Source organism: Bombus bifarius, unplaced genomic scaffold, assembly GCF_011952205.1.
Source record: "Bombus bifarius isolate JDL3187 unplaced genomic scaffold, Bbif_JDL3187 scf7180000007975, whole genome shotgun sequence".
In the NCBI taxonomy this organism is placed as follows: Eukaryota; Metazoa; Arthropoda; class Insecta; order Hymenoptera; family Apidae; genus Bombus; species Bombus bifarius.
This window is the reverse complement of record NW_022884361.1, coordinates 2,005,120-2,033,017: the sequence shown is the minus strand read 5'-3', so window position 1 is coordinate 2,033,017 and position 27,898 is coordinate 2,005,120. Positions and strand designations below refer to the sequence as shown.

General features: G+C 35.5%; 4 protein-coding genes and 2 long non-coding RNA genes across 8 annotated transcripts in view; 3 read left to right on the top strand and 3 right to left on the bottom strand.

Moving 5' to 3' along the window:
* The window catches only part of LOC117217271 (trehalase), a 33,979-nt gene extending 25,288 nt beyond the window's left edge, over nucleotides 1-8,691 (top strand). The window contains exons 7-10 of the mRNA XM_033464759.1: nucleotides 999-1,239; nucleotides 2,895-3,094; nucleotides 7,195-7,365; nucleotides 7,649-8,691. Of these exons, the coding sequence (XP_033320650.1) occupies nucleotides 999-1,239; nucleotides 2,895-3,094; nucleotides 7,195-7,362 (609 nt within the window). The 3' untranslated portion in view covers nucleotides 7,363-7,365; nucleotides 7,649-8,691. The remainder of the gene's footprint in view (nucleotides 1-998; nucleotides 1,240-2,894; nucleotides 3,095-7,194; nucleotides 7,366-7,648) is intronic.
* Nucleotides 8,692-12,575: 3,884 nt separating this feature from the next.
* LOC117217288 (B9 domain-containing protein 1-like) lies at nucleotides 12,576-15,905 on the bottom strand. The gene is made up of 5 exons (XM_033464797.1): nucleotides 15,763-15,905; nucleotides 15,532-15,643; nucleotides 15,095-15,203; nucleotides 14,120-14,238; nucleotides 12,576-13,113 (listed from the first exon to the last, which is right to left on the bottom strand). The coding sequence occupies exons 1-5, from the start codon at nucleotides 15,886-15,888 to the stop codon at nucleotides 13,010-13,012; spliced, it is 570 nt and encodes a 189-aa protein (XP_033320688.1). The 5' UTR covers nucleotides 15,889-15,905; the 3' UTR covers nucleotides 12,576-13,009.
* On the top strand, nucleotides 15,623-17,495 carry LOC117217296. The gene is made up of 3 exons (XR_004489512.1): nucleotides 15,623-15,744; nucleotides 15,809-16,018; nucleotides 16,175-17,495. It is a non-coding gene; the product is annotated as an uncharacterized LOC117217296 (long non-coding RNA).
* Nucleotides 17,496-17,552: 57 nt separating this feature from the next.
* LOC117217284 (mucin-19-like) overlaps nucleotides 17,553-27,898 on the top strand; it is a 46,719-nt gene continuing 36,373 nt past the window's right edge. For all 3 annotated transcript variants that reach the window (XM_033464789.1, XM_033464788.1, XM_033464790.1), the window contains exon 1: nucleotides 17,553-17,703. The gene's annotated coding sequence lies outside the window, so the exon portion shown is untranslated. The remainder of the gene's footprint in view (nucleotides 17,704-27,898) is intronic.
* On the bottom strand, nucleotides 18,412-26,213 carry LOC117217285 (aconitate hydratase, mitochondrial-like). Its single transcript, XM_033464792.1, has 9 exons — nucleotides 26,013-26,213; nucleotides 24,495-24,649; nucleotides 24,252-24,418; nucleotides 22,835-23,590; nucleotides 22,174-22,376; nucleotides 21,168-21,456; nucleotides 20,285-20,558; nucleotides 19,847-20,195; nucleotides 18,412-19,369 (listed from the first exon to the last, which is right to left on the bottom strand). The coding sequence occupies exons 1-9, from the start codon at nucleotides 26,043-26,045 to the stop codon at nucleotides 19,229-19,231; spliced, it is 2,367 nt and encodes a 788-aa protein (XP_033320683.1). The 5' UTR covers nucleotides 26,046-26,213; the 3' UTR covers nucleotides 18,412-19,228.
* On the bottom strand, nucleotides 23,677-24,245 carry LOC117217297. The gene is made up of 2 exons (XR_004489513.1): nucleotides 23,916-24,245; nucleotides 23,677-23,850 (listed from the first exon to the last, which is right to left on the bottom strand). It is a non-coding gene; the product is annotated as an uncharacterized LOC117217297 (long non-coding RNA).

The following is a 27,898-nucleotide window of genomic DNA, read 5'->3' as shown; positions in this document are numbered from 1 at the left end:
ATATTGGTAGAGTTCGAAGGGCTCCAGAGAAGCCTAATCCAGAGAAACTTATATGACAAGTGGATAAACCACCTGTCATAATCTGATTATTTAGAAATTTTATCCCAATGTAAAGAATCTAGAGAAATTATCATCATTAGAAATGTGATAATCTAAAGACTAATCTAAAGATACATCTAAAGAACCTAAAGAAGAATATCTACAAAAATTAGCTCTAGAAATGTTCTATTTACTGGAGTGAGATTATCATAATTATCCAATAAAATAGGATTATGTGGAATACACATACATAGAGGAGATTTCTTTACAAACTAACGTTGTTTGTTCATTATGTGCATACGTAGTAGTTTGTTCTTGAAATATGTAATTAAAAATTCTAACGCCATGTCTAGTATATCACACCTCGTTAAACCCGAGAGTGAAATGAAGAATGAAAATGGTATGCTAATTAAAAAAAATATGTGAAAGGAACGTGGACAAAAATGTTAATGGAAAACGTTAGATAAAACTGATTTCTATGCAAGCTTATGTAATATTAAATTTCTCGTGGTTGAGGTTGGTCGATATAATTAACATAATATTATAAGATCGTTATCTGAAACTAATTGAAGGGGAATGTGTTCGCACTCGGTTAAGTAAATTTAATCTTCTTTTGCTTCGTACTCTTTTTCTGATTGCAACCAATCTTTCTTGTAGAAACTGTATCCAATTTCTCGAAATAATTGGATTTATGGGAACTGGACGAAATAAGAAACAATAAGCTTTCTAAAGGTTTCAGTCATCTTAGGTCTTGTTCAACATACAATTGTACATACATTCTTTTTCTAGATATAAAATGTACAATGCGATGTACATATAGTATGGTATTTTTTAAATCCGCTTCTTTTATGATACACACGATACAAAAAGACGAAAATAATATATAACGTAGAAGTCAATAAATATTTATATAAATTTTGTATTAGATTTATATTAATATATAACTTGTAATTTTCTAGAAATCCCAGTATTATCATAAAGTAGCGTCGCAACTCCAAATGGCTATCGACAATGTTCTATGGAACGAAGAAGAAGGAACATGGCTGGACTACGACATGAAGAACGCGAAACCTAGGCACGCGTTTTATCCGTCGAATCTTGCGCCACTCTACACTCGAAGTTACAATCGCTTACAACGCGAGCGCTACGCGTTATCCATTGTGAAATATCTCAAGACACAGAATATCGACACTTTCTTGGGTAAGTTTTCGCAATTAAAAAGTCGAAGTCAGTCGCATAGGCTTTTATAAACGTTCGGTACTTCAAAGTGGAAAGAAATTTAACGAGTTTCATTCGTGTTTCAACCTTTTCGATGAATAATGGCACGCATCTTCTGGTGTCCTCCGCTTAAAAGCGTAAGGGGAAAGCGGCAAAGAGAAAAATACGAAGAATGCTTTTGAGGGATTTCACGGTTAAAGGTTTAAAAGTTTAAAAGGGAAGCGATGAAAAGGAAAATACAAAGGATGCTTTTCGAGGATTCCGTGGTTAAAGGTTATTTCCTATACGAATGAAATCGAATGGAATTGCGATAAGAGATAAAGAGTTGCATGCTTTTGCGTCTTTGGTTACACAAAAAGGAAAACCTTTATCATTCGTAGAATGCGCGAACAGTATTGTTAAACGTCGGTTTAGTCAGCCGCACACTGCATGTCATGCATCGAATATAGTTCCCTAAATTCTTTCTCTTATTTACTGTGTAAATTTAATTTTTGCGATTTCGTTCGAAACGGGAATATTTCATTTCTCCCTGCTCTACTACGATCATAATGAATTATTCGCTGCACGAAATGCACGTCGCTCTAAGCTCTGCAAATTATCATAATTAACAATTCAACCCGCGATTTCTGGTTAGTTACACATCACATTCATGCCGACACACCTTCCATTATCCAGCTTAACAGCTTCGGCTTTAAGCTTGAAAGTTCCCCGTTTCCAATTTCCAGTGGAAATACGTACGAAGGAACTTGAAAATTTTTGGCAAAAACCATTCGGCAAAATAGTAAAAAGCATGCCTTTGATATTGCTTTTTGTTTTACATCGATATTTCAATACCAAGATAGATAAGTTTAAAGCGTTTGCACTTAAGCCACGAGGGATGCTGAATCATAGCCTAATTCGCAGAAGCGTAATCTATATTTTTTTGTTTGGAGCGTACGTATGTCGGTTTGCGGTGGTAGTAAAAAGATGCTTACATGGCGTTTGTCACTGACCACCCTACAGGTAACACACGTGAGACAGGTCAGTGATGCGTGTGAAAACGAGAGGTCCGTACATGGTGCGAGACAGATACAAAAAAAGAAATGCACAAAATATTGGCTCGCTTTAACGACGATGTCTCGGGAACGAAGAGTCATATCGACATGAAATAGGAACGATTCTAAAGTGAAAGGTTTGCGTTTTCTTGCGAAGAAGTTTTATCAGAGTCGTGTAAGTACTTTGGAAACAGCGAGTGGTTAAAGTTCCAGTAACTTTAATAGCTTCAATATTGAAGATTCGCTGGATGTTTTCGATGTTTTGAATTCTATTTAATTTACTAGTTATCCTTTTTATTTACTAATATAGTTATGTTCGGTGAAACATGTATTTCTGGTTACAGTTTTAGTTACGTGTATCGCGCTATAAAGATTTTAATATAACATCGTTAACGGTAAAAAAGTACAGGACATTTTGTTCCTTCATATATAGATGTAGCAAATTATTTAGTGGCTAAAGGTAAATAATAGCTTCTGCGAGTTATCGTCATAGAGTTAGGGCAGCTCTATTAAATTGAAATTATTACGTTCATTTCAGTATAAAGGCAAATAAGGTTAATAAGACCGTGTTGATTAAACTTGTTTTCATTTCTTCCCCTGCAGGAGGTACACCCACATCATTAAATTACACGGGAGAACAATGGGATTTTCCGAACGCGTGGCCACCGTTACAATCATTTATTGTAATGGGTCTCTACTGGACAGGGGTTGAGGAAGCGGTGAACTTCGCCCACGAATTGGCATTTAGATGGCTTGGCTCCAATTACGCTGGCTACGTAGAATATAAGGAAATGTTTGAGAAGGTAAGATAAATATACATATCGATAGACGATTTTCTTGAAAAATGATGGAAAAATATAAGAGCTCAACGTAAAAACAAGTAACTCCATAATTCCTAAACAAAACTGAATAGATAATATTTTAAGTTTCTAAACTTCAGAAGGAAATCGGTGCACTTCTTGAACAAAAATAAAAGGTTGTTACAATATTGTCTATTCTCTTGTATTAGCGCCACATTTATTTATCTAGATAAGAACTCTGTAAATTTTAGAAAGAACTGTTGTTTTCTCGGCTTCCTGTCGGAATTTTAAATCTTAATTGTTAATCCTAGTTCCAACTAAAATCAGGAACAAAAGAAAAGTAATACACATCAGACCATGACTCAGAATATTGAAAGAGCCCTCGCTAAGAGTGATTTAATCAAAGCACTTTTTCACAATATCTGCGATAAAACACGAAGACTTAAGATAAGACAGTCCAATCTTTTCTACTCGAGCAGAAAAATGTTGTCCCGTAAAGCACACAAGGAGGATTCTCACACGTTGAATATCACCAACGTTTTCATTACTGTCATGACGATATAGAACATAAAATTAATTTGAATAATTCTTGGCATGGATCTGCTACAATCTCTCCGTTCGCGGTTCGCTTAAAAATAATTCCTGCATCAAACAATTTTCTGGATAGAATAGAGAACATATTCAACCTTTCCAATTGAATTTTACGTCTTGTTTTGATTCTGAATTTATTTTGATTAATAATTGACGATGAAACAGTGAATGATATTAACATGCCATATTCAAACTTCGAAGGTACAACGTTCCATTTGTCCCAACCAAATACAAATAGACACAACCTGTTCAATTTCGTTTCCATAAACGAAGCTTCGCGTCGTTTTGTTGACTGACATACGTATATCTGGCTCCAGAAAAGGGTCTATCAGATCCGCAAGATAGATGCATAAATTCACGTTCAAGTATTCTCCCTCCCTTCTACCCCTGTGAAAGAAAACACACTGGCTGCTCGTATACGTTCGAAAACGGAATGAATCACTGTCCATCATTTTTCACCCGTGGCTATGAATTTTCACGTAGTCAGAACCAGTCAAGCCTCGTCTCTTTCTGTCCGTTTTTTCTCCCCTATACGTTTCGCTCCTTCCCTCTTTTTGCCATCCATTTTTATATCACACGATCGCGAAAAAGATACTGGAACCGACCGCAGGAAACATCATAGACTAGAGAACCATGGAACGTCCCATACCTCATTTCGGCCATGATACCGTGACGCAGAGGGAAATTTATGGAGCTTGTTCGCAACGGGCAGCTTACCGATGAAAAATATCGATACGTTTTTTTGCCACGCATTTCTTTTTTGCACGTCGGGCAAGACAGTGCCAAGCTTAGGCGGCTGTGTTTCAAAAGTTTTCTTTCAACGGTTAACCGGTTTATTGATTCGAACATTGTACGCTCGAAAAAATAGCGAATTGTTACTCTCGCCTAGCGAAAAAGATAAAGAAAAAGATAAATTTGCAAACCGGTAGAAATTTTTCATATACAGGGTGGTTGGTAACTGGTGGTACAAGCGGAAAGGGGGTGATTCTACGCGAAAAAAGAAGCCGAGAATATAGAATAAAAATTTTTCGTTTGAGGCTTTGTTTTCGAGAAAATCGACTTTGAATTTTCGCTCGGTACGCGCGCGGTACGTTATAACGAATCTCACTGTAAATCGTTATCTCGATGGAAAAATAAAAAAATAAAAAAATAAAAAAAACATTTTTGTTCTATATTTTCGACTTCTTTTTTCGCGTAGAATCACCCTGTATATTTTTCCCGAACATAAATCGCTTTTGAAAAAAATATAGGAACACTCAAACTTTGTAAAATTTTCATTCTTTCAAGATTTAGAAAAGGGACTTAAGATTTAGAAAAAACCAACTGGTCAAACAAAAAATTCAAACAGTCACATTTGAGAAAAAAGAATGGCTAATTTTTTTCAGAATAATCGACTGTTTTCTACGGAGACTGAAATGCGCGAAATTTCGCAAACTTTTCGTCTACGTTAGTTGATATTCTTTCAGTTTATTTCGATATTCCACAATTTCCCACTTTACGCGTAAAATTTTCAAAGTAGAATATATTTCTCTATACATCTCCGAATCAACTTCCCAATAGGGAATTCCGAGGTAATTAATTGACATACATTATCGCTAACTATAGGCAGTTAACACTGATAAGTAGAAACGCAAAATTGAATCGCAGTTAACGACCAAGATCGTTACTTATTATGGAGGAGAACGGAGGAACTCTTTGTATATTCAATTCTGTGAACGCATATTGATTTCTTCGTGTGAAGTAGTTCAACGACATTGTCGAACCGTGGGGACAAAAGGAAATAACGAGTGAAGGAGAGAAATTGAGATACACGTAAAAGAGTCAGATTTTCGAACGTGTCAAGGACGGAAAATTAACGATAATTTAAAACATTCGTTGGAAAGATCGAGTGTGCCTCGGGCTATTCCTTATTGTAGCTGACAGAAAGGAATAGAAATAGAGAAGAAAGAGTCGAATGAAAATAGAGTAGAGTTATATATGCATACTGAGAGAAAGGTCTTCTTCTTATTGAAATCTAATGATTTCAAAGTCTTTAGAAAACACAATAGCTTGGAAATTTCATCCGATTGAAAATTGAAGATTTTCTAATTGCTGTGAATTATACGAACGGCATGATGATATATAACGAGCGTATAGTATCATGAATATCATCTTTAAATTGAAAAGCTTTCCGTTGAGTCGAGTTGACGTTCGCGTGGTCTTTGCCGAAGCTATATCGAATCGCGAAAGAAGATTTAATACTATACCATGCCATACTATAATTGCAACGTGCCACGATCGACAATAATTCTGAATTACATTTAAGAAATATCAGGAATGATCATAAACATTAATCTAATTGAACGAAATAAAACTATTAACTTCAGAGAAAATTTATCGAGAAATAATTGACTATTTTTACCGAAAATTACGCGAGTCACTATCTAAGATCGCTTTTCTTCGACAGAAGCTTATATCTGTCCGATAATCTGTAAAATATGAAAATCGAAACTAAAATCGGTTAATTTGTGCTACTTGCTAAGGATGTTTAATATGCGTTTGAAGTTTTATCTAGAAGACGAAAAAGAAGAAGAAGAAGTATGTAATTAACACATTCTTAAAATATTCATCTTTCCTTTCTCATAAAACTTCCAGTACATTCTTAAGAATTAGATTTGCATCTTAATCCGACTCTGCCTTTCCTAGAACAGCTCTTTCGCGAATTAAACGCACTTATTTACTTTTAAGCTATAACAACTTGGCGTAAAGAAATGCAAATGACATCCGAAGGACTAAAACATTCTTGAGCACCCTCTGTTCTTGAGTAACGCTAATTGAAGAAACATTCGCACATTTTGTAATAATTCGCAGTGTCACAAAAATTTAAACATTCATATTCGTTTAAATACCTTATTCTAATATTAACCGCTGCTAATTTATTTAATTTTTATCATTCTTTAATCCATTCAATATTCGCCTAGTTTGTTGTAATTCCCAATCTATCTGTTCATTAGAAACTCGAAAGCATTCTTTTAAAATTCCTTTTCCTCCTCGCATTTAAATTTGAAACGTGACTCATCCCACGCTCAAATGATTAATATCACTTTAATCCCGCTCTCTGGTTTCAAATTTATCAAACAATTACTCAGCAACCAGTATAAATACCATCCACAAATCGAAGGGTAGTTTCTGTCTCCTCTAATTATCTAGAATTTCATTAAAGGCGAAGATGGAGTCTGCCGAACTGTGAAGTTTGTTAACTTTGCTTAGCTGTTATTCGTGATCCTCTCCACGAAACATTGATTAATATCGTCGACAATTAGAATACTGTGATAAACTCGTGGCAAGGCATGTTCGAAACTCGACGTTCCTGTAAAATTGACTAAGAGTCTAAGACAGCAAGTAGATCCGGCGCAAGTTAACAAGGAAGATCTCTGTCGATCACCCGGTGACTTAATTATCCGACCGAGGGCTGGTCGCTTTGAGAAACGAGAACGTGTGATTACTAGGTGTAATTAGCGTTTTAATTGCAGTACGACTCGCTCACGCCGGGGAAAAGTGGTGGCGGAGGGGAGTACGACGTGCAGTCTGGCTTCGGATGGACTAACGGCGTGGTCTTGGAATTCCTTAATACCTTCCCGAACATCAAGGTGAAGGAGATTAGCTACATCAACGACATAAACACAGAAATCAGACAATAGCAGGTGAGTACGGCAAGCTGGTAAATTTAAGAAGTAAATATTAATATTATAATAAATATTAGTTATTAGTTATAGTTATATAAGTAACATTATTTGCAATTAGTATGTGGATGTTTATGCAAATTCATTCTTTTACGAATAATTTGCCACTTATTGATATTAACATTCATACGACTAAAGACGCAGAACTTAAGCGGAATTTGTTTCCTTCGTTAAATATTGTGTAATAACGAGTACCGTAGCTTTGACATTTTATATTTCTAAATGTTGTTAAATTTTGTTCCAGGTTTCATTGGTGATGGTGCAACGCGTATTTTCCAACGAATCTAGTCTACACGGAAAAACAGGGCAGCGCGTTTTATAAAAACCCACCGTTTGTTCCATGTGAATTAACGTGTATATTTTTTTAAGAAAATTTGCCTTCGTCGTTCACGGATCGTTTCTTTTTCAACTATCATTTTCGTTAATGTTAACGATAGTTACAATGACGACAGTTTTATCTTGGACCAAACCCACAGAAGAAGATTTTACATGAAACGTTTGTACAATACTAGCTGAGATATAATATTATTATACGTGTAACGAAAGAAAACTTAACCGACACTAGTTAATTTATTGTTTAGTATTTTTAATCGTTGAAATTTCGTCCATCCAGAGTGTGTTATAGAGTTTAAATAATTGTTAATGATCGAATAGAATAATTTAGAAATGTCGTTCATAAGGAATATTAGAGTTTGCTAAATTTATATCAGTCAAATATTCACATAAAATTTGCGAAAATTATTTTTCAGTACAATCTAAGGATATCATGTATCAAGGTAATAAGAATTATCTCGATGTCAACGATATTGAATGTCAATTATATTTTTAATGGACCTTGATAAATCGTGTACATCGTGTATGCGAAATGTGGGCACAGAAGGTATAGCAATTACGTATGAAACTCGTCAGTATTCTAATTTAGCCCTAGCTTTAACGATAGTAGTGTGTGTTAGAGAACTATAATTGCATGCATCTTTGTTCGTTTCTCGTGCAGGATGACACTGGCGACAGAACTCCGATACCTTAAGTTTTTCGTATATGTATTCTCACAAAATGTATCGCTTTTTAGACAATCGTGTATAAGCTATTGACCTAATTCAGGATTGATAATCGCCTTAATCGCCTTTATCAGGATTGATAAAGCCAAAAAATCAGGGAAGATCGTTTCAGAGACAATAATATGTGTATATATATATATATATATATTTAATACAACATCGATAAGAAGTTGTTTCCAGTGGAACAGAAACAATAAGGAAATTGCATGTGCATAAAAATGTAAAAAAATACAAGATCGATAAGAAAGAAGATTTATTTATTTTTATCCTATCCTTCCTAGGGATCCAAATTAAATCGCATAAAATTGCAACTGAAGGTATTCCTATCTTTTAAATAATTAGAAGAAATTCATAAATAAAATTGGGGAGAAGAAAAAAAATAATTTTTCAAAATAAATCTCAGGCGTCATATTTCTCAAATGGTAAAGTATACACGCACGAAGCTACCTGTTCTTTGTTTTAAATTACTCGTTACGTATTAAATTCGAATTTAATTATTTAATATTATATATAGTCAGTCGGTCATACGTGCTAGAATTATTTGACATTAAATATGGTTAGTAGTCATACGTTGTTTTTGTTCATATCGAGTTACTTCGGATAAAATCCGATAGTGGAGCGTGATATTCATTAAAATTTTCTCTTAAAATGTAGCCGTATCTCATTGCCATTTTCTTAATACGGTGTAACAATAATTCTTTAATGCAACGACTGAATACATATAATTACACATGTATAGTATCTTCCGCTTGGGGATCATTTATCGAATGTCATTCTATGTTACATACGTAACAATTAAGATCTACGTCCTTGTTTACAACGGAGAGAAGAACCATATTTCTATGCTCTCCATTTATCTTTAATTCCCTTCGAATGTTTCGACCATTCATTTGCAATATTTCGAGTGCATGAGCGTGCCGGTAGCGGAAAATATCCGTCTTTTTGAGACATTTTCCTCTTGTACCAAATTCCTCTTGTTGTGTTTACGAAGAAAAATGGAACGACCGTAATTTTCCATTTATACTCATTTACATCGGACATACTATTCCAAGGACAACTTTACTCGATGCTGATGTTTCCGTCATAGTTGATATTTTATTTTTGTATGGATTAATAACCGTTGTTAATACATATCTCTCTGGACAAATCAAATAACATAATTTTTTGGAACAATTGACATCATAATTTTCATTCTATTATCGAAGTTTAACAAGTACACGTATAGCAAGGTTCCTACCTTTTTAAAATAATCTAACATTTATTTGATTCGATGTGTTTTAATAAGCTCGGCAACTTACAGAAATTTGTTCTGAAATTTTAATTCGGTTTTATGAGAATAACCAGCGCCGTATCAAAATAGTAAAACGATGTACCTTCTCGTTCATTATAATCTTCCGCGAATTCCTAATTAGCGTGCAAGAAACATTATCGCATCCTGTCTCTTGGAATTCCTTTTTCCAAATGATGCGTATTTTATAGTTTCATTTTACTTGGAACTTTACAACAATGTCTGCAACGACTTTCACGCGCGCGCGATTGAATTTATGATACATTAAGTATACCGTTGCGCCTGGAGTTTTCCAGGAACATCGTTTTATAATCGTAAATTTTGCGTGCCGGTAATTCAGCGCAGTCTCCTGCGATGGGACAAAGTTGAGAGAACGCAAAATATACACGTTGTTGCACAAAAAAAAGAATCATGTTATTGAATAACCTTCCAACAATGTAGCCTAAACTCAATTTTTTCCATTAAAAATACCCCGAAGCTTATTTTCACATTCCGATGTAAGGTTAACATTCCCGGATTATGAATCCTTTTCGCGTCCTATGTTTCTACTTTCACGTTCAAGTAAGTAAAAGAAATAATCGCCCAGTATATGTAAATGTTATTCAACAAATAAACCTCAAGTTCAAAATAAAACAATTACATTAAACTCCTTTTCTGTAGTATACGTTGTATCCTCTGTATATATTGGCTTATTTGATTTGAAATTATAATGAATAATTCAACACACACATATACATATATATATCGAAACACAAATAGGGTTTCAAGATTTTCATCGGATCCACTGTGACAAGTAAATCTTCGCATCCCCTACGAATTGGCGACGGTGACAAATGCAACTGGATGAAAAAAGTCTCTCGGGGAATTCCATTAAAAAATGACCATCGAGAATACCTTGGTTCGAACGACGTTAAATTACTACAACTTTAGCTATTTGGGGGAATTCGTGTTGCACGTTAGCTCCGTGCTTGTCAGCTTTTCGATCGGCATTCCGTAGCACGTGGCGTTCGATGGATTTTCACAGCGAAACGGACAAAACGAAATTGCAAAATGCGTCATTCTTTTCATTTCACTTGCCACGCCTGTGTATGATGTCCTGCTTGCGAGTGAAGCTCGCATTTACGCTTGGCCAGTCTTGTGGACATTTGCTCACTCTTCCAGAAAGCAATAAATGAGAAGGAAAAATAACGCGTGCATTACCAATGCTCCTATGATGCACGTATGATTAATTCGTTCATGTTGATCCATCGTTCGATCAGCCGATTATAGGGAAATTTACGTAGTTACCCGTTAGGTGAAGCGTTTTATTAAATAGTTATCTCTGGTGCAAATTACGTACTCTGATTAATGCACGATGGAAAAATGTTAGAAAGTAGAGAAATCTGGAGACGGAAAGCTATCCAGTAGGAAACTGGAAGATTTCCATAGGAAATGAAAGGAGCTACGTTCAATGTACAATGGCTCGTAAAAGTATTCGTACGCTTACTATAGAAAACTTTTACGTGTGTATTGTGCACGTTATGTGGAGCATTTTGAAATTTTGTTAGCACTATAATGAGACGCGACTGCCATATATATATTGGCAAAATTTGAGCTATTAATTATAGATAAGATATTTGTTTACTAAAAACTTATAATTAATAAAATATTAATATATATGTGAATAGTTTCCTTAGAAACGTATAGTGAACATTAAAGACGATTACATTGAATATTGCGGATGATTGTCTACTTAAATACTTTTATGATATAAATAATTATGTTAGTTAGGTATCATTACAGTACCAATGAAATTTGAAAATGTTTCATATAATCGAACACATGATATGTTCATAAAACTAGTTGACAAGTGTACGTGTAATTTCACCAGCCAATATGCATAGAAATCCTGAATTCCTTGATAAAATCTATACCATTACTCATCCAAAATCTAAACCACTTCGTACCAATTTTTGTTTCGCAAAAACTTAATGGGTCATGCTACAGTTATTAGAATCACATAATCTTATCTGAAATTACGAGCCTGTTGCTAAAGAATACATAGATCACCCGTAGGGTTTGCCATAATTGCGACAGCCGTGTAAAGAATTGAGTATTAGCCAGGAGTAGTTGATACGGACGTCCTCGTAAAACCCACAAAACATCAATACGATATTGGCGGAGGCGATGCCTACCTGTTCAATTTTACACATTTAAATTATCTTCACTTGAGATTATACTTCGTATTGTTTATTTTTCTTACGATAATTGCGCGGTTTAATCTAAAGGCATCAGATATTCTTCAGTCGTTGCTTCTTAATTTACATTTTACTCACGACATTTTCCTACGGTGTGTACCCATAGTTTCATTAAAATTATCGTGCTCGTTTTAGCGTGAATAAATTAACAAAATGCAAGTCGAAGCGTCGTCGCGCGAAATGATTTCTTTTCGTTGCCAGGAAATCTCGTTGTCTCTGAAACTACTGAAAAACTATAAGATATGATAAATGTCATCGACAATTCTATATTGCTGTTCCTGTCTAGTTTATCTTTTATTTCAGGCAGAAAACAGAAACACAAAGTGATTTGCTGAAGCGATTCTCACACTCTGGCAATGGGAGCATCGTGATATCGACAAAGGGTCAAAGAAAAATTGGTAGAGCGACATAGTTCCCTCCTCTTTGTACAATTACGGAAAACGTCGTAAAAAACAAAAAGGGAAAACAAAAATACAACACAAGAGGAATTACTTGCTCGATTGATGATGACATTCATATATTGTTTTATGTGATAGTGTAAATATTTCTTTTCAAAGAGAGCGAAATAGGCGAGAAAAATCCCCAACATATGGAAAAAATACCAAATATATTCCAATATTATTTACAAGTTACAATTTAAGTTATAAAACGTTAAACATTCTTTTAACCACATTTGGTGTTACGGATCGATGAAAAGGTTAATTCATCGGTCAGTATATACGACACTTTTATGTTACACAAAGACTCGCTCCTCGACAAAATATTACTCACTCTCACAAGTACATGTTCGATTTCTAATTTTAATTAAACATTGCCTTTTCATTTTTCACAAATCTAGTCGTTCGTTTTCAGGTCTGGTAAATAAGATACATCCACGAATATTTACTTGTAAATTCGCGTCACGGTCAAAGAAATATAATTCGAAGAAAGATGGCACGAGATACGAAGCCGCAGACGCGGGAAGCAAGAAGGAAATATTAATGTCGTAATCGAGGACGTTTTACGTCGGCCAACAAATCTCATTACTTGTTACGTTGCTCGCCATTGTTGTAGCCCAACTTGAAGAAATCTTTCAGCACCACGTTGAATGTTACGGTAACAATACCTTCCACTCTCATGCGCGTGACTGCAATTATAAAGAAAGTTATTACTCGGGGTCGCCCATGATGCGTCGGCTTGCGAAACATCAGGTGCACGTAGCTTTCCAGCACAGTTTATGGCGTCTCAGAGTCGCGGGATTCTCGTGGCGACTGTTTAATTTGAACCACTTTATTCCAGGTCATTCTTAAGAGACGCGAAAATCATAAAATGCCTCTGCAACTGGAAATCGTACGCGATCGTGCCTGCACCCACGAGCGCGTGTCTCGATGCAGTTAGAATGTAGATGCATATTTCTATCGGAGATATTTTTGAAAAAAAAGAAGAAAAAGAAAACTGTAAATCTCTAATCGTGAAAATGGCACGTTTCCAGTTACTATGAATGCGTCATGCGATTGACGTAACGAGTGATATAATTCTCAGAGTTGAACGTCGAGTTCTCGAAAGTGAAATAAAGCATAGACAAAGTTTAGAAATAGAAAGCAAGGTATAATTAAAAATAATTGGCTAATACGGTAACGAAACTTTTACCAAGATACACGTACGTATCTCGAACCAAAGATCGTGGAAAGGTAATATTCTTAAATTCGCCGAAAATGCTACAACTTGGAATATATAAATAATTTCGAATATTTCCAAAATTCCTGCGATCACCGATAAAAGTTTCGTACCGCAAACTTGCCTCTACCGTCTACATATTTAAAAGCACAGAAAGCAACAAGCATTTTCATCGATAGAAAGCTGAAAAAGTAGCTATCGTCAGCAGTTTGCGAGAGTAACCGGAAAAAAACAAGAGATCAGCTACGTCGCGATAGCAAACTGATATCAGTAAAATTGGACGTATCGATTAAGTCGTATCGGAGGATTCGTGAGACTCTTAATTCCTTTCTATCGACCGATACGAGAATGACGTAAGTTGACACTATCGACGTAACGACTGTCCTTAATACGCGAGTCTCGGCTGAGCTCGACTAATTTAACGTCAGGAAGAATCGTCATCGAGAGACGTGATATGCTTCAAAATATTGCCTTACGTTCCCTTCCGTCACCAGAAGCCAATATCGCCGGATCAATTAGTTCTGGCCTTCTTCCGGTTAACCAGGCCGCAAATCGTTGCAACGTCGAGGAGGACTCCGGCACGTACACGGATATTCTGCATAATTTCACAGACGTTACAACAAACGTCGTTAACAAACGATTGCGTGTGACTAATTAAATCACGTTTGATGTTGAGCAAATTGCTCGTAATCGACTCTACGTTACGGGCTAATGAATTCTCGGAGTAATTATTCACGGCGTGGCAAATAATTCGGGGAATTTGAGGGATTCGATTAGGCAAGAAATTAGACTATGTATCACTGTAATGTTTTATTGTCTTTCTAGGATGTGAGGAAAGGGAGGCTGGATTTTAAGGTACGAAATGTTTCATTTGTTATGTGTAAACTGCGATGAGAAATTGACTTTTGTGTTTTTTTAGGAGTGTAATTCTGTACTGTGACTGTATAATGTAACAAAATGACTTGTAATCGTGCTGTAAACTTTACATTTTTAAAATCGTGCGAAAATAAGTACGTCCCATATCTGGAGTTGTTGAAGAGCGTTAGAAAGTAATTTAAATGCAGCACAATCGCAATAACTTAGATTAATCTAACACGGGGCATTATATTGACATAATCCAACAAAACTTAGGTAAATCTGAAAAATATGCACTAAAGTTCCAAAAATATTGATCGTCGTATTATTGATTTTACAATAAAATTCCAATCATAGGAAGAGGTCCTAATAAAATTGCCATTTTTAGCCATCGAGTAACGTCAGAAATAACAAGATTAAATACAGATCTATTTATCTATGTAGGGTTTTCCCCTTGCAATCTTCATTTATCTTTTGGTTCGAGATATCCTAATTTGGTGTATTGTAGTATGATGATAGACAAGATCGTAATTACACGACGTTACATCGCATTGTGAAATATTAAAGAATTTTTTGGTCATAATCTAATATAATACCTTTTCTCGTGTTGACCTGTTTTCAGCGGTAAATGACACACTCCATATCCTCTGATGACGTCGTGGCCGAAGATATCCAAGCCATAAACAGACATTATTAACTGTGGCCCTAAGACACCATTTTACAGATGATTGGTTATATTTCACGTGTTTAATAATATTTCCTAGTTATTTTAGGAATTTTCAATATTATGAAATCCTTTGATCCTACCATTCGCTATATTTTCTATTCATTATATATTATAATAAGACAATATATAGTACTTATATAATTTTTCCACTTTTTTAAGAAGAAGAATTCAGCAACAATCAACATATTCTAGAACGACTAGAAACCAGAAAATAAAATTAAAAAAGTACAATTTATTGGTTCAATCGTAGCTTTGGGGCTTCGATTTCCTCAAGTACGTAAATCGAGTATCATTGAATCCACTTACATCCATGCGGGTTAGTACTCTTGAACGTGACTTCTAGCGGAAAATTCCAGACTGCCAGATTTCGTGGATCGCTGCTGCATTTGCACATCTGCGTCAAACCTTCCTCGATACCCTAAACGGGATTGCACAAGTCACTAAACGATCGACGATAAAATTCCGCCGTTGAAATCGATAGAACACTGCGTCTAGTCGACGCGACAGCGTGTCAGATAGGTAAGCAGAATAACTCACGGCAACTACGCTCCATTCGGGACCAAAGTGAAATCCGTATTTGCAGTAGGCGTTGTCAACATCGTAAAACTCCGCGTGTTCGATGGATCCTGTGATCGAGAGGAAGAATTCACCTTCGACTGACATGACCAACTTACGTAGGAATCTAATCGAATTAGATTTACAAACTCACAGAAAGGGAAACTAACTTAGATTCACGATATTTGTTTATTCCTAGTATCGTTAAAATACATCGACGCAGTACAATCATTAAAAGGTACTCGAACACTTATCAGAGAAAATGTTTATTTCTCTAATTATATCTCTGATCAATATAACTTCGTTAGGATGCTGATGAAATTTCCAAATCTTTTGTACGAAGCACGTAATATTCACAGAAATACTTTTTATAATCAGAGTTCAATTATTTTAGCGAGGAAGGTTCTATGAACGAAACATGACTAATGGTAGGCTTATTTGTGCTGATCGGAGCTTTGTGTACGATTAAGCGAATTGGTTGTCGTGGTAACGAAGCATGCGCCTCCATTTTCCATAGCATTTGGTTCATTTCAACGGTCAAAAGACGCGGTTACTAAATATAGATGGGATCTTCCCCTTTAGTATTCAGAAAGCGTCGGCTATGTTATCTAATATCTACAACAACTTGCATTATTCTGGTAAACGTAGCCTTGACATGGTATGAAATATTAGGAGAAATTATAAGGTACTTTAATTCACGGAGAGACGAAGATGCAAATTAATTTGTTGCTGTGTGAACCTATTTAATTAGAGGAATCAAATTTAATGTCGCCAGGATGCAAGGAGGGTTGATGGGAAATCTGAGAAGACAAATAAGATAAGTCCGATCAGAAATTTGTAATTAAAGTTGAACGTTTGAAATTGAATTGGAACGGAGATCCTGAAATTAATAGAATGTCAAAGAAAAATGTGTTTTCCTTCGAAAGTATTATCCAACTAAATGCTAATCTTTGTAAAAGAAATTGACTGCACGAATTTAATTAGTAAACCATTTGAATATTTTAATGATATCAGATAATCATACGTGAGAATCCAATAATTCGTTTATTTTTGACATTTACATATTATACTATAATATAATATTGTAAAATAATGCTCATTGTATATATGTTTTTAAAATATAGAATTGATAAAAACAGAGGAAATGAGTGCTCACGCCCATAGATCTAGTTGTTTCATAGTACTGGTGCTGCACCATGCGGCCAAGTGCCAAAGAGCATGAACGTTAGCATGTACAAGAACCTATGTATTTAAGCTTAATGTTCGGGATCTGCGCTGTTTGGCTGTACATTAGAATAGACAAGAACCTATTGAGTTGTACGTTACAAGAACTACTTAACCGCACGGTTCTACGGAAAAGTTCATATCTTCTTTTCCATCCGAGATGGACAAGTATGAGAATGACAAAATCGCGCAGTAATGAAAATAATTGTAGATTGTCTAAGAAAGAGAAATTAATTGTTTGCTATATTTCTTTTAGAAAAGAAAAGAAAGCGTATCCCAAACGATAATGGATCAGTGGAATGATGTAATAATTATAATATTTTTCACACACGATTTAACATTAATTCTTAGTACTTGATATGTCAATTGTAGCGACATAAAAATTTTTTTTTTGCAGCCACGTATTCTTTTTCCTTAGCACGTACGATGGTGTTCGTTGAGACGAATTCAAGGATCTTTCATATTTGATAAAAATAAGAATTATGCTGGTATCCGAATATTTTTATAATCATGAATATAATTATAGGCTGAGAATTTACTATTATCACGGCGCATGCTTGAACGTCTGACGATCATCGATCGATCGTTAACGAGAAAATTAGTGATGTAATATATCGTTCATTTCTGTTGACTAATTTCCCTCCCTTATTAGGCCATTGAGATCTATCTCCAGCCTACCTTCATCCTTTTTGTAATAGGGTAAGTGACTTTATAAATATTTAGTATTTTAATTCATATTGGAGATGGAAAGAATGTTGATTTGTGTTAGTTTCGAGGTTAGATGAATTTATTAAATAAGTACATTGAGTCGTGAAAATATTATACATTGTTTAATACTTACCTTCTAGAGTACTATTTAAAATTTTATTCGATATTTTAGAATATAAATTGCTAGAATCATTTAATACATGATAAAATGTTATTATCTTAATGCTTAAATGTGTTTATTTCGTCTGCTGTTTTCTTGTTTCGGCAATTTAAAAATTCAGTAGGCAATTATTCTGGAATGTTTTTAATGAATTAAAATAGTTTTATCCTCAAATCTTATTGGTTCATCATTAATTATAACGACGCTTCTATAAATCTTCCGAAAGAGACCTATCTATATGTAGTTTTCGTCTTTAACAGCAAATGATATTAACACGAATATTCAATTATGGTCTTCATAAACAGTACTAAATATTTATGTATTTTAAATGTCTGGAACATTAAATGTAGCTTATGAGACCAAACACAAGCTATCAAAAGTTTCGAATACCAATCTTTCCTGCTATTAAAAATTAAAAGGTAAATATTTCTAATCATTAATTTTTCCATCTAAAACAAACATTAAATGGGAATTATATAAAACATTATTCAACAAATTAAACACGAATACATGCGATATGAAATAAAGAACCCACAACGTTCGCTGTTCAGTACAATTTTTTATTCCTCGAGTAACAATAGCGAATCTTACATTTGATCGAATCAATCATAAATACCTAGAAAACGGTATAACCACGATGTGTCCTACATTGCGAACAATATATAGTATGTACAGAAGATTCCACCGAGGTAGAATAAATTTCTCGTCCGATAGAAGCATGCAATCTCGGCGTGCCATTGTCGGCTGTACACGATTTAAAAATGAACACGTTGGCACGCGTGAGTTGCACCGCCGCCTTATCTACTCATGGAAATTTCCTCTTGCACTTGTACGAAACTCGAAGAATCTGTCGACGCGTGATTTGCATTGCGATACATGTAATGAACAATGAACGATTCGAATAATGTTTACAGAACGATTCGATCCGATTCGCTTCTTCTATGATTTAACTGATGCGCGCTAAAAATTTGTCTAAAATTATTCTTCGTCGTTCGACTTTCACCCGATCATAGTTCATTACCATTGCTTTCTTCCGTTCTTTTCTTCACTACAAATAATACAGCGGCATTGTCACGAAAAAAACGTGCGCTGTTCGTTTTTTCCATTTCTTTTATGTCCTTTTTTTCTCTAAATAACCCTCTCTTTAGTTTCGAAACGTCACGTTGCGCAAAGCAACGACGACAAATCTCGCCATCACGATTTTGTTACGCAAATCTACCTGGAAGATTAGTGTGTTATACCGTAACAGTCTCTGTTCGTGTCTTACTAACGATATACACACAACGAACTACGAGATCGTGGCACGTCTTCTCAAAAAACGATGACGGTTTCGCGATTCTGATAGACGAACGTGTTTTACTTTCCACTAGCGAGCTCCTTCATCCGATTCAGAGCCGACCCTGCTTTGAACCAGGATATTTGTTGCTCGTTCATGGTGTGGTTCAGGGATATAGCGTCCACTTTGCCATCCTTGTGCTTGATTTCTGCTTTTACTGGCTGCAAATTAAAAGGGAAAATTAATCTTCTTTCATTGATTGTATAAGAAAATTTTTCCCTTGGTTGCTAGCCAAATGTTTACCATCTAGGAACGGTGTAGTTGAAATTAAACATTGTTATTCTGGAATCAAGGGTTACGTGCTCGAATACTTCAATGCTACGCATCAGCAATGATTATAATAGTATACTCGATATGTTGCGCTATCGCAAGTGCTATCTTAGTGCTACCTTTGATCGTCTATATTTAGCTGACTTTCAGATTAAAGTAATTATACTATATGTCATAGTGATCTAATAATAGTTAATTAATTCTCAAAATACACTCGACATAATACAATATAGTGCTCGATTAATATTCCATAAAAAAGTTCTACCATTCAGAGATAGCAACCAAACAATCAATCTAAAACTTTAAATTTCCATACAAGATGTCTTATCTAACAAAAGAAATAATTAATGTCTTCAACAAAAGTGTACCTTGCCAGGCGCCAGATCGTTCAATCCCAGAAGACTGATTTTATCGGTAGGCTGGATCTTATCGTAATCACTAGGATTGGCGAAAGTCAGAGGCAACAGTCCTTGTTTCTTTAAGTTGGTCTCGTGGATACGGGCAAAACTCTTGACGATAATGGCACGGCCACCGAGATGTCTTGGTTCAAGAGCTGCGTGTTCTCGAGACGAACCTTCTCCGTAGTTTTCGTCACCAATGGCTACCCATTTGACGTTATTTTTCTTGTAATGTCTGGCAACATCCGGAACTTTTCCCCATTCACCATTTAGCTGATTCTTTACCTTGTTCATCTCGCTATTTTCGGCATTTACAGCTCTAGAAAATGTATGATAATTTTTTAGACAAAATTTAGAAAATTGTGAATGCTATCACTTTTACGATATTCCAGATTATGAAAAATTTACCCAATGAACATGTTGTTGGAGATATTGTCCAAGTGACCACGATACTTCAACCATGGACCAGCAGCCGAAATGTGATCAGTGGTACATTTTCCTTTGACTTTGATTAAAATAGTCATGTCGGTGAGATCTTTGCCGTCCCATTTGTCGAATGGTTCTAATAACTGTAATCGTTCGCTCGTCGGGCTTACGTCGACCTTGACACTGCTACCGTCAACTGGAGGAGCATCGTACGTCTCCATGCCAGGGTCGAAACCGCGGCTTGGAAGTTCATCACCTAAATAAAATTTTATTTATATTTATTTTAAAATATCAATTAGGCAAGTAATGTACAAAGTTTGTTATCAGTGTTTGAGAAACGTATGAAATGTTTCACAAATTCACTACATCCGAGTTCCGCTCGTAAACAGATTTTATCATCGAAGATTGTCGCATTAGACAGAGATACGGAAGAACTTTGTTCTTTTCATAAAAGACAAAAACATACGGACAGGCGACAGATTCACGAACACTTTATCACTATCTGTGCACGAAGCAGTCTCGCATAGTTAAGTAATAAACCACTCTTAACCTCAATAATCAATTTCAAAGGCGAAAGTCTACGTCCAATATTTCACAATCGGATATCCAATTGGATCTTCGATTTAATCTCTGCATATTATTCTTAACCTTGTAATTATCTAGTACTGGGCACGATAAATTATTCGCAGACATCTCTATGAAACAATCTCGTTATGAAACAGATATATACCATATGCTGTGATTCATGTTTAATCGTCTGCAAATTAACTACGATCTTGGTTACCTTTTTTTATGGTTTCATACATAATGGCAGAATATTTGCATTAATGAGATAATTTGATAATCATAAGAAAATTATATTTACCAAACGGATCTTTGAGAAGGAATTCCTTCCCATCCTTGCCCTTGAGTTTATCGGTAACAGGGTTAAAGTCTAATCGGCCGGCAATCGAAAGGGCAGTGACGAGTTCAGGGCTAGTGACGAAAGCATGAGTCGCGGGGTTGGCATCGTTTCTTCCCGTGAAATTTCGATTGTACGAAGTGACGATCGTGTTCTTATCTCCCTTCTTGATGTCTTGACGATCCCATTGACCGATGCAAGGTCCGCAAGCATTAGCCAATACAGTGCCGCCGAAGTTTCGAAGGATCTCCGCCTAAATCAAGAGGATTAAAATTTTTTTTAGTATCTCAGTTACGAGATATATTCAAGGGAATACTAGTGAAATTTAGAACAACTTAAATATTCGTAGGGACTTGAAAGTTTTGCTACATCTTCGCAATATATTTGGGACTTTTTAATTTGTAGATATATTTAATAGCTTGGAAGTTCGAAATATCTATATCTAATATTTTTGGCATTTCGAGTGTTTACGAAATCTGTAGTATTTTTAACACAAAAGTCTACAATATCTCTGATATTTTTTTTATTTTGAATAATTTTGCGACATTTTTCAAACAATTGCAATATCTCGCTTACTTTTTGATACTTTGAACATTTGCAATATCTGTGATATCAATTTAAAAGGTGAGAATATCCTTCAGTCTCGTTACATTGTCTTACAGTCTTGTTACATTGCTACAATGTTCTAACAATCTTCATCCCTATCTTTAGCGATGTATTGTTCTAGATTGTATTCTAAGTCGATTTCATTGTCATCTAATGATCCCGTCATGTGAATCGACAATTTCTATTTTTTTTACTGACACTGTCAAAATATCGAAGCCAAATTAAGAATTGGCGTAGGTCGCGTTACTTGTTGCTAAGTAACATGTACCAATGTTTGGCACGGTTCCAAAGAAACTATGCAACTTTGACTTTGGTAGAGGCTTTGAATTCTAATCAGAAACTATTATTTTAGAAATTGACTTACAATTCCATCGCGTTCGATGGTAGCACGGATCTGTTCAGATCCTGGTGTAACGTTAAACGCAGATTTTGCTTTCAAACCGTGATCGAGAGCTTGTTTGGCGATGTTCGCACATCGGCCCATATCTTCGTAAGAACTGTTTGTGCAGGAACCGATCAGGCCAACCTTGATCTCGTTCGGCCAGCCGTTCTTCTTGGCAGCATCACCTAGTCGGGGTACAAGTAATGAATGTCCCTCGTTCAATTTCTTTGATGAATTTAACACTGAAGTTTTTCTAAACTTTGTACTTTCTTCAAATATGAGATCAGATACAAAGTTAAGAGGATATTTTTTGAGTCGATAAATTTCATGTTCTCCGGAGCTACGTATTATCTGAATAGATACATATTTTCTAGACTTTGCAGTTTTTTAAAGTACAAAGCAGAAAGTTGATATTATATTTACTATATTTTTCCAATCGAGTAGAAAAATATTTACGTAAAATATTTGGAAATTATTTGCACATCCCGCAAAAGAATATTCACAGTCAAATGCCATCGAATTTTAACAAAAATCATATTTAGTTTATCTTCTTTTAAAGCTTTTCAGAATTAAAAAAAATTAGTATTGTAAAATCTAATCAGGCACGCCTACCTTAACTACGTCGATCATTCACTCCACTTACCCAATTTTGAAATGGGATGAGCGAGATCAGGCGTAAACGGTCCATTGACATGTGGTTCCAAGGTAGACAAATCCAATTCGATCAGTTGATCGTATTTAGCATTAGGATCGGCAGTTAAGAGACTTTTTTTATGCATATCCGCGGCAGCAGCGATGTCAGCTCGTCCAGTGGCCTTCAGATAGTCTTGCATACGATAATTGTACGGGAAGATTGAGGTAGTAGCACCAATTTCTGCACCCATGTTGCAAATAGTCGCCATTCCGGTACAGCTAATATTGTCGACACCAGGCCCAAAGTATTCTACGATCGCTCCAGTTCCTCCTTTGACTGTCAAGATACCAGCTACCTTCAAGATTATGTCCTTAGGGCTGGTCCATCCTTTCAAGGTTCCGGTCAGTTTCACTCCGATGACTTTGGGGCATTTTAATTCCCATGGTATGTTAGCCATTACGTCGACGGCATCAGCACCACCCACGCCGATGCACAGACAGCCCAAACCACCGCCATTAGGTGTATGAGAGTCGGTACCGATCATCAATAGACCTGGGAAAGCGTAGTTTTCCAGAATGATTTGATGGATGATACCGGAGCCTGGGTTCCAGAAACCAACGCCATACTTGGCACCAGCTGTCTTCAAGAAATTGTACACTTCCTTGTTGATGTCTTTGGCGCGTTTCAAGTCTTTCTCGCCACCCATTTGGGCTTCGATCAAGTGGTCACAGTGAATAGTGGAAGGTACGGCGACTTTTGGTAGTCCTGCAGAAAATTAGCAACTTTGAGTAAAGGATTAAAAAGTACCATAGATGTGTCTTTATTGTTAAAGTCAACTGGAGATTTCTGTGAAGTTTAATCGTTTCTAATCTGAATTGTTTCTCGTAAGTGAAAAAGACATTTTCTTATTTGGATATGGAATCCTATAGTCGGGGAGGATTAATGCTAAGTAATTTAATCTGTTCATCTCAAATGACAACTTCATGGTGACATCACATACTATATCATATTTCTTGAAATAATTCCTGCATACTAAAATAGAAAGATATAGTGAGCATCTTATGATTATCATCATATAGGATCATCTTACAATTAATAGCATTTTGTAAATGCATTTTGTTTTGTGTACATTTATATGATTAATGTAAAAATTGTTTCCGGTCGTATCATGTGACTGATTTTTGCCAGACAAGCTTGTAAAAAGCGTTAATACCTTTTGTGTAAGATAATATGAAAAGTTTTCATATCATCATTAATAACGCATTATTGGCTTAGAATGGTCCAATTGGAGAAATTGCACAATTTATAATAAAATTACTACATGAATCCTTATTTTTTACTCAAACGACAGAATATAAGAGAATGTCTTCCTAAAAAGAAAAATAGGAGTTCTTTTTAATTAAATTACAAATGCTTTAAACCATACCAGAACTAATAAATTGCAACATGGCCATCTGGGCAGTGGCATCTTGCATAGCCACACGATCAGGTCGCAACCTGAGGTAGCTAGTACCACGGACGATTTCTTGTTTGTCGGGTTCATCGAGATGGGAATACAAAACTTTTTCGGACAGTGTCAGCGGTCGGGTCAACCTACAAGTATTTTATCATATGTTCGATTAGGAAATCAAAAATACTGTGCTTGATTATGCAGACATCTTATACTCGCCTTTTCTTCACCACTTTAAGTTTTTCCTCTAATTTGTCGTACGGAAGGTAGGTGTCCTTATCGAATTTGGACATTGCCACCTTGTTGGCGGCAAAATTCAACGCGCTCACGCTGAAGCATCTTTGCTGGATGTCTATCGCAAAGATAGCGAGCTTCTACAAATGAAATTCACTAATTAATTATCGTACCAATCTTTGAATATCAAACGAGTAAGAAATTGAATTTAAAAGATATGGAAATGATGTTTCAGAAAAAGTAAAGAATGCGAAAGTTATATCTGCATATCTTAAATTAGGTCAACTCGGGTATGAATTTCAGAAATAATTTATGATAGCATCTAACTTGTGAATAGTATACACAGTTACGCGCTATACCTGAGCCTGATGTATACTAGCGTAATTAATGTTTATTGACGATAGTAACGTTTCGCTTGCAGATAATGCGAGCTTAACATCTTCGTAGATATGTTTAAAAGTAATTTTATTGTTAACAACTCAGTAATATTTCCTGAGTTCAAGTGGAAAACTTACGCCTATACGACAAAAACACGATAGTTGAGAAGAAGATTAATGATAATGAAATAGTTTAGCTATATCTCTACTTTACTGTGTCCTTAACTTGTTACGTATAAGTATGTACATGTGACGAAATAGTATGAATAGATTCATCTACATACAACAGTTACGTAATTCTTTTATTTACGAAGACGAAAAATTTGCTCAACTTCTCGCGAAATATTTTGGAAAAAACCATATTCCGGAAAGTATATAAAGCATCCAGTGTAATTATTCTTGATTCAACAGCACACGCTCGTTATTAGTTAGTATATATATTCTTATCATATAAAAATTTATCGGACGTCTCGAAGAAAAACCAACGGATCGAATTACCGATTGATGAATATTTTCCATTCATCTTTGTCTGTCACGCAGCCCTGGCGCAATGGCCGCAAACCTAACCTCGAAATCTCCTAAAAATGTACTTGTTATATGCAATAATTTCGAAAGATATTATGTAACGTGTCTGTATCGTCTTATTCGGTCCATTTCCCTAATCACTCGTACATTGTTATTATCGCGATATATCTTTCTCTGCTGCACTGTCTTAAGTGCTCCAAATGCGCTTTGCTTCCAAAATACCGATTAAATGATTTCGTCCGATGATTGTCACAAAACCTGGCGATCAAATTATAGAGTACCCTCGAATGTCACAATGAAAATGTAACACGATCATTTTCAGTTAAGATAATCAAATGTGCGGCGAATACTCATCACTTGAAAGATCATTGCTCTCACAGACCATGGTTAGTTGATTCAAAAAGAAAAAAAGTGGATTTTTGTCAACATTCAAATCAATGATCGATAGTTGGTCACTTCAACATGACACGATCGACCTTGATAATGGGGTCGAGCGGTCAAACTCAAGGCACAGACTGATTTCATATCACTGATTCAATTTGATATTCTTCGACGATGAAATTCTTTTGGTATACAAAACGTTGAAGAAAATTAAACATACCTGATCCCGAAGGATTCGGGTGCAATACGACATTCTCGTGATAGGAAACCTCCTGGTGACGTCGCGACTCGTGAAGTGGATTCGTAGGCGAAGAAAAGCGCAGGCGCGAGACGAGGAACACTAACAAACCGCGTCTTCTCTTGTGGCAGCCCTTCTCAAACCGGCCACTAGAGAACTGAGTGAAATTCAGCTTAGCTTCCTCGTGTCAATGCAGAGAAGTCACGCATGCGCCCCCTTTCTTCGGCCTATTTAGATACGAATTTTGTGGGAATGAAAGACAGGCGCCCTCACTGCATCGACAACTTTCCGAGCAGACGTTGATACCATTAACGAGCCAATAAGAGTTTTGACAGAGGAAATTTTAACAGCTGTTCATTCAACCTCATGTGGCGCAGTTATCGCTACCGCTGTACAGTTTGATCAATCAGTTCTGGTAATTGCGCGGTAGGAAATTGACGAGAGTGGAAAGAAGTCAAAGTTTAACAAACATCATTTGGAATAACAACACGTGAAACTAGATGTTAAAGTATAGAATTTTAAGAATAAAGTATCATTCAATGCTGCTAACCTAAGGAATAACGAATAGAAAAATAATAAATACAGTTTTAGAGTTTATTCATGAATAACAAATATTGGCACTGTTTAAAGGATTTATCGTTAGGCACGAATAAATCTGTAATGTTGTGAGGAATAGATATCGCAAATAAGCAGCGTCGTTTGATTGGTATCTATGGAATAAAGAAAAATCTTCCTCGGATAGTATACATTCATACATGTACAGAATGTTTGAATTTACGACGCAGCTAACTAGTAAACTTATTGATTAAACTGTACTGAAACGTAGTACGAGCAGTTTCTGGGAAGCAGCGCGGCTAGCGTTGCTGAATGGAACTGTGAGAACCGGCTTGTCACTGATAATTCAGGGAATATCCTGAAGGGGGCCTCAAGCTTGTTATCGATCGATGTTTACCGGCTTAGAGTAGAGCAGATGTGGGAACTTTGAATATTGGACTGACTTTATTTTCAGACTGTAACATATTTATAATGGTACTTTTATAAATAGATTTCCACATTTTATGTCTATCTTGTTTGAGCAACGAATTGAATAACGCAGAATAGAAGAAGGGTGATTTCACATAGATATCTTTTATATCCACTAAAAATGTTATCTCTAATATTCATAGTCACGCCAAAAAGAATGAATTGTAAATTAATGATGAATAACGATAATGAATATTTAAAAAAATACTTGAAGAAACTCGATTGGATTCTCAGGAAATATCAGTACCTAATTCTTTCTTAAGTCAATTAAGTTATCTTTATAAATGACGTCGTAATATCAGTTTATCAGTTACTCCGACGTAAGCATTATTTGCAACATATCTATCAAAGAAATAATAAAGCATCATACATTAGTATGAAAATATCTTGAGAGTGATTTCGTTGTTGGATTAAATTTTTAATTTAATTTATCAATAAAATTAACATAAATTATTATTATGCACTGGGCGATTTCAACAGCACCGCAATCAATTTCATCATCGTTACATACGTTTCACGCGTTTCAGAAGTACGTGAAGATAGTACGTAAATTGTGTTCCAGATTATTTTTATCTATCAATTAATTCCATTGTTGTATGAATTCTGGCTAGACTTTCGTGATAGTAATGCAAAGAAAATTTGTAATATCTTTGTACAGATGGAACTTATCAGAAATTACGAACAAAGTAACGCAACTCTGTGAAGTGAGAAAAAAAGGAATTTTTTTTTTTTGTCTACAATTTGATCGTCAATTCTTTTAGGAAATTAACAGTTAGTAATGGCCAACTTTTTTCTGTAAAATTCTATTTTGCATATGATTTCTTCAATTCTATGTATTCTATTAA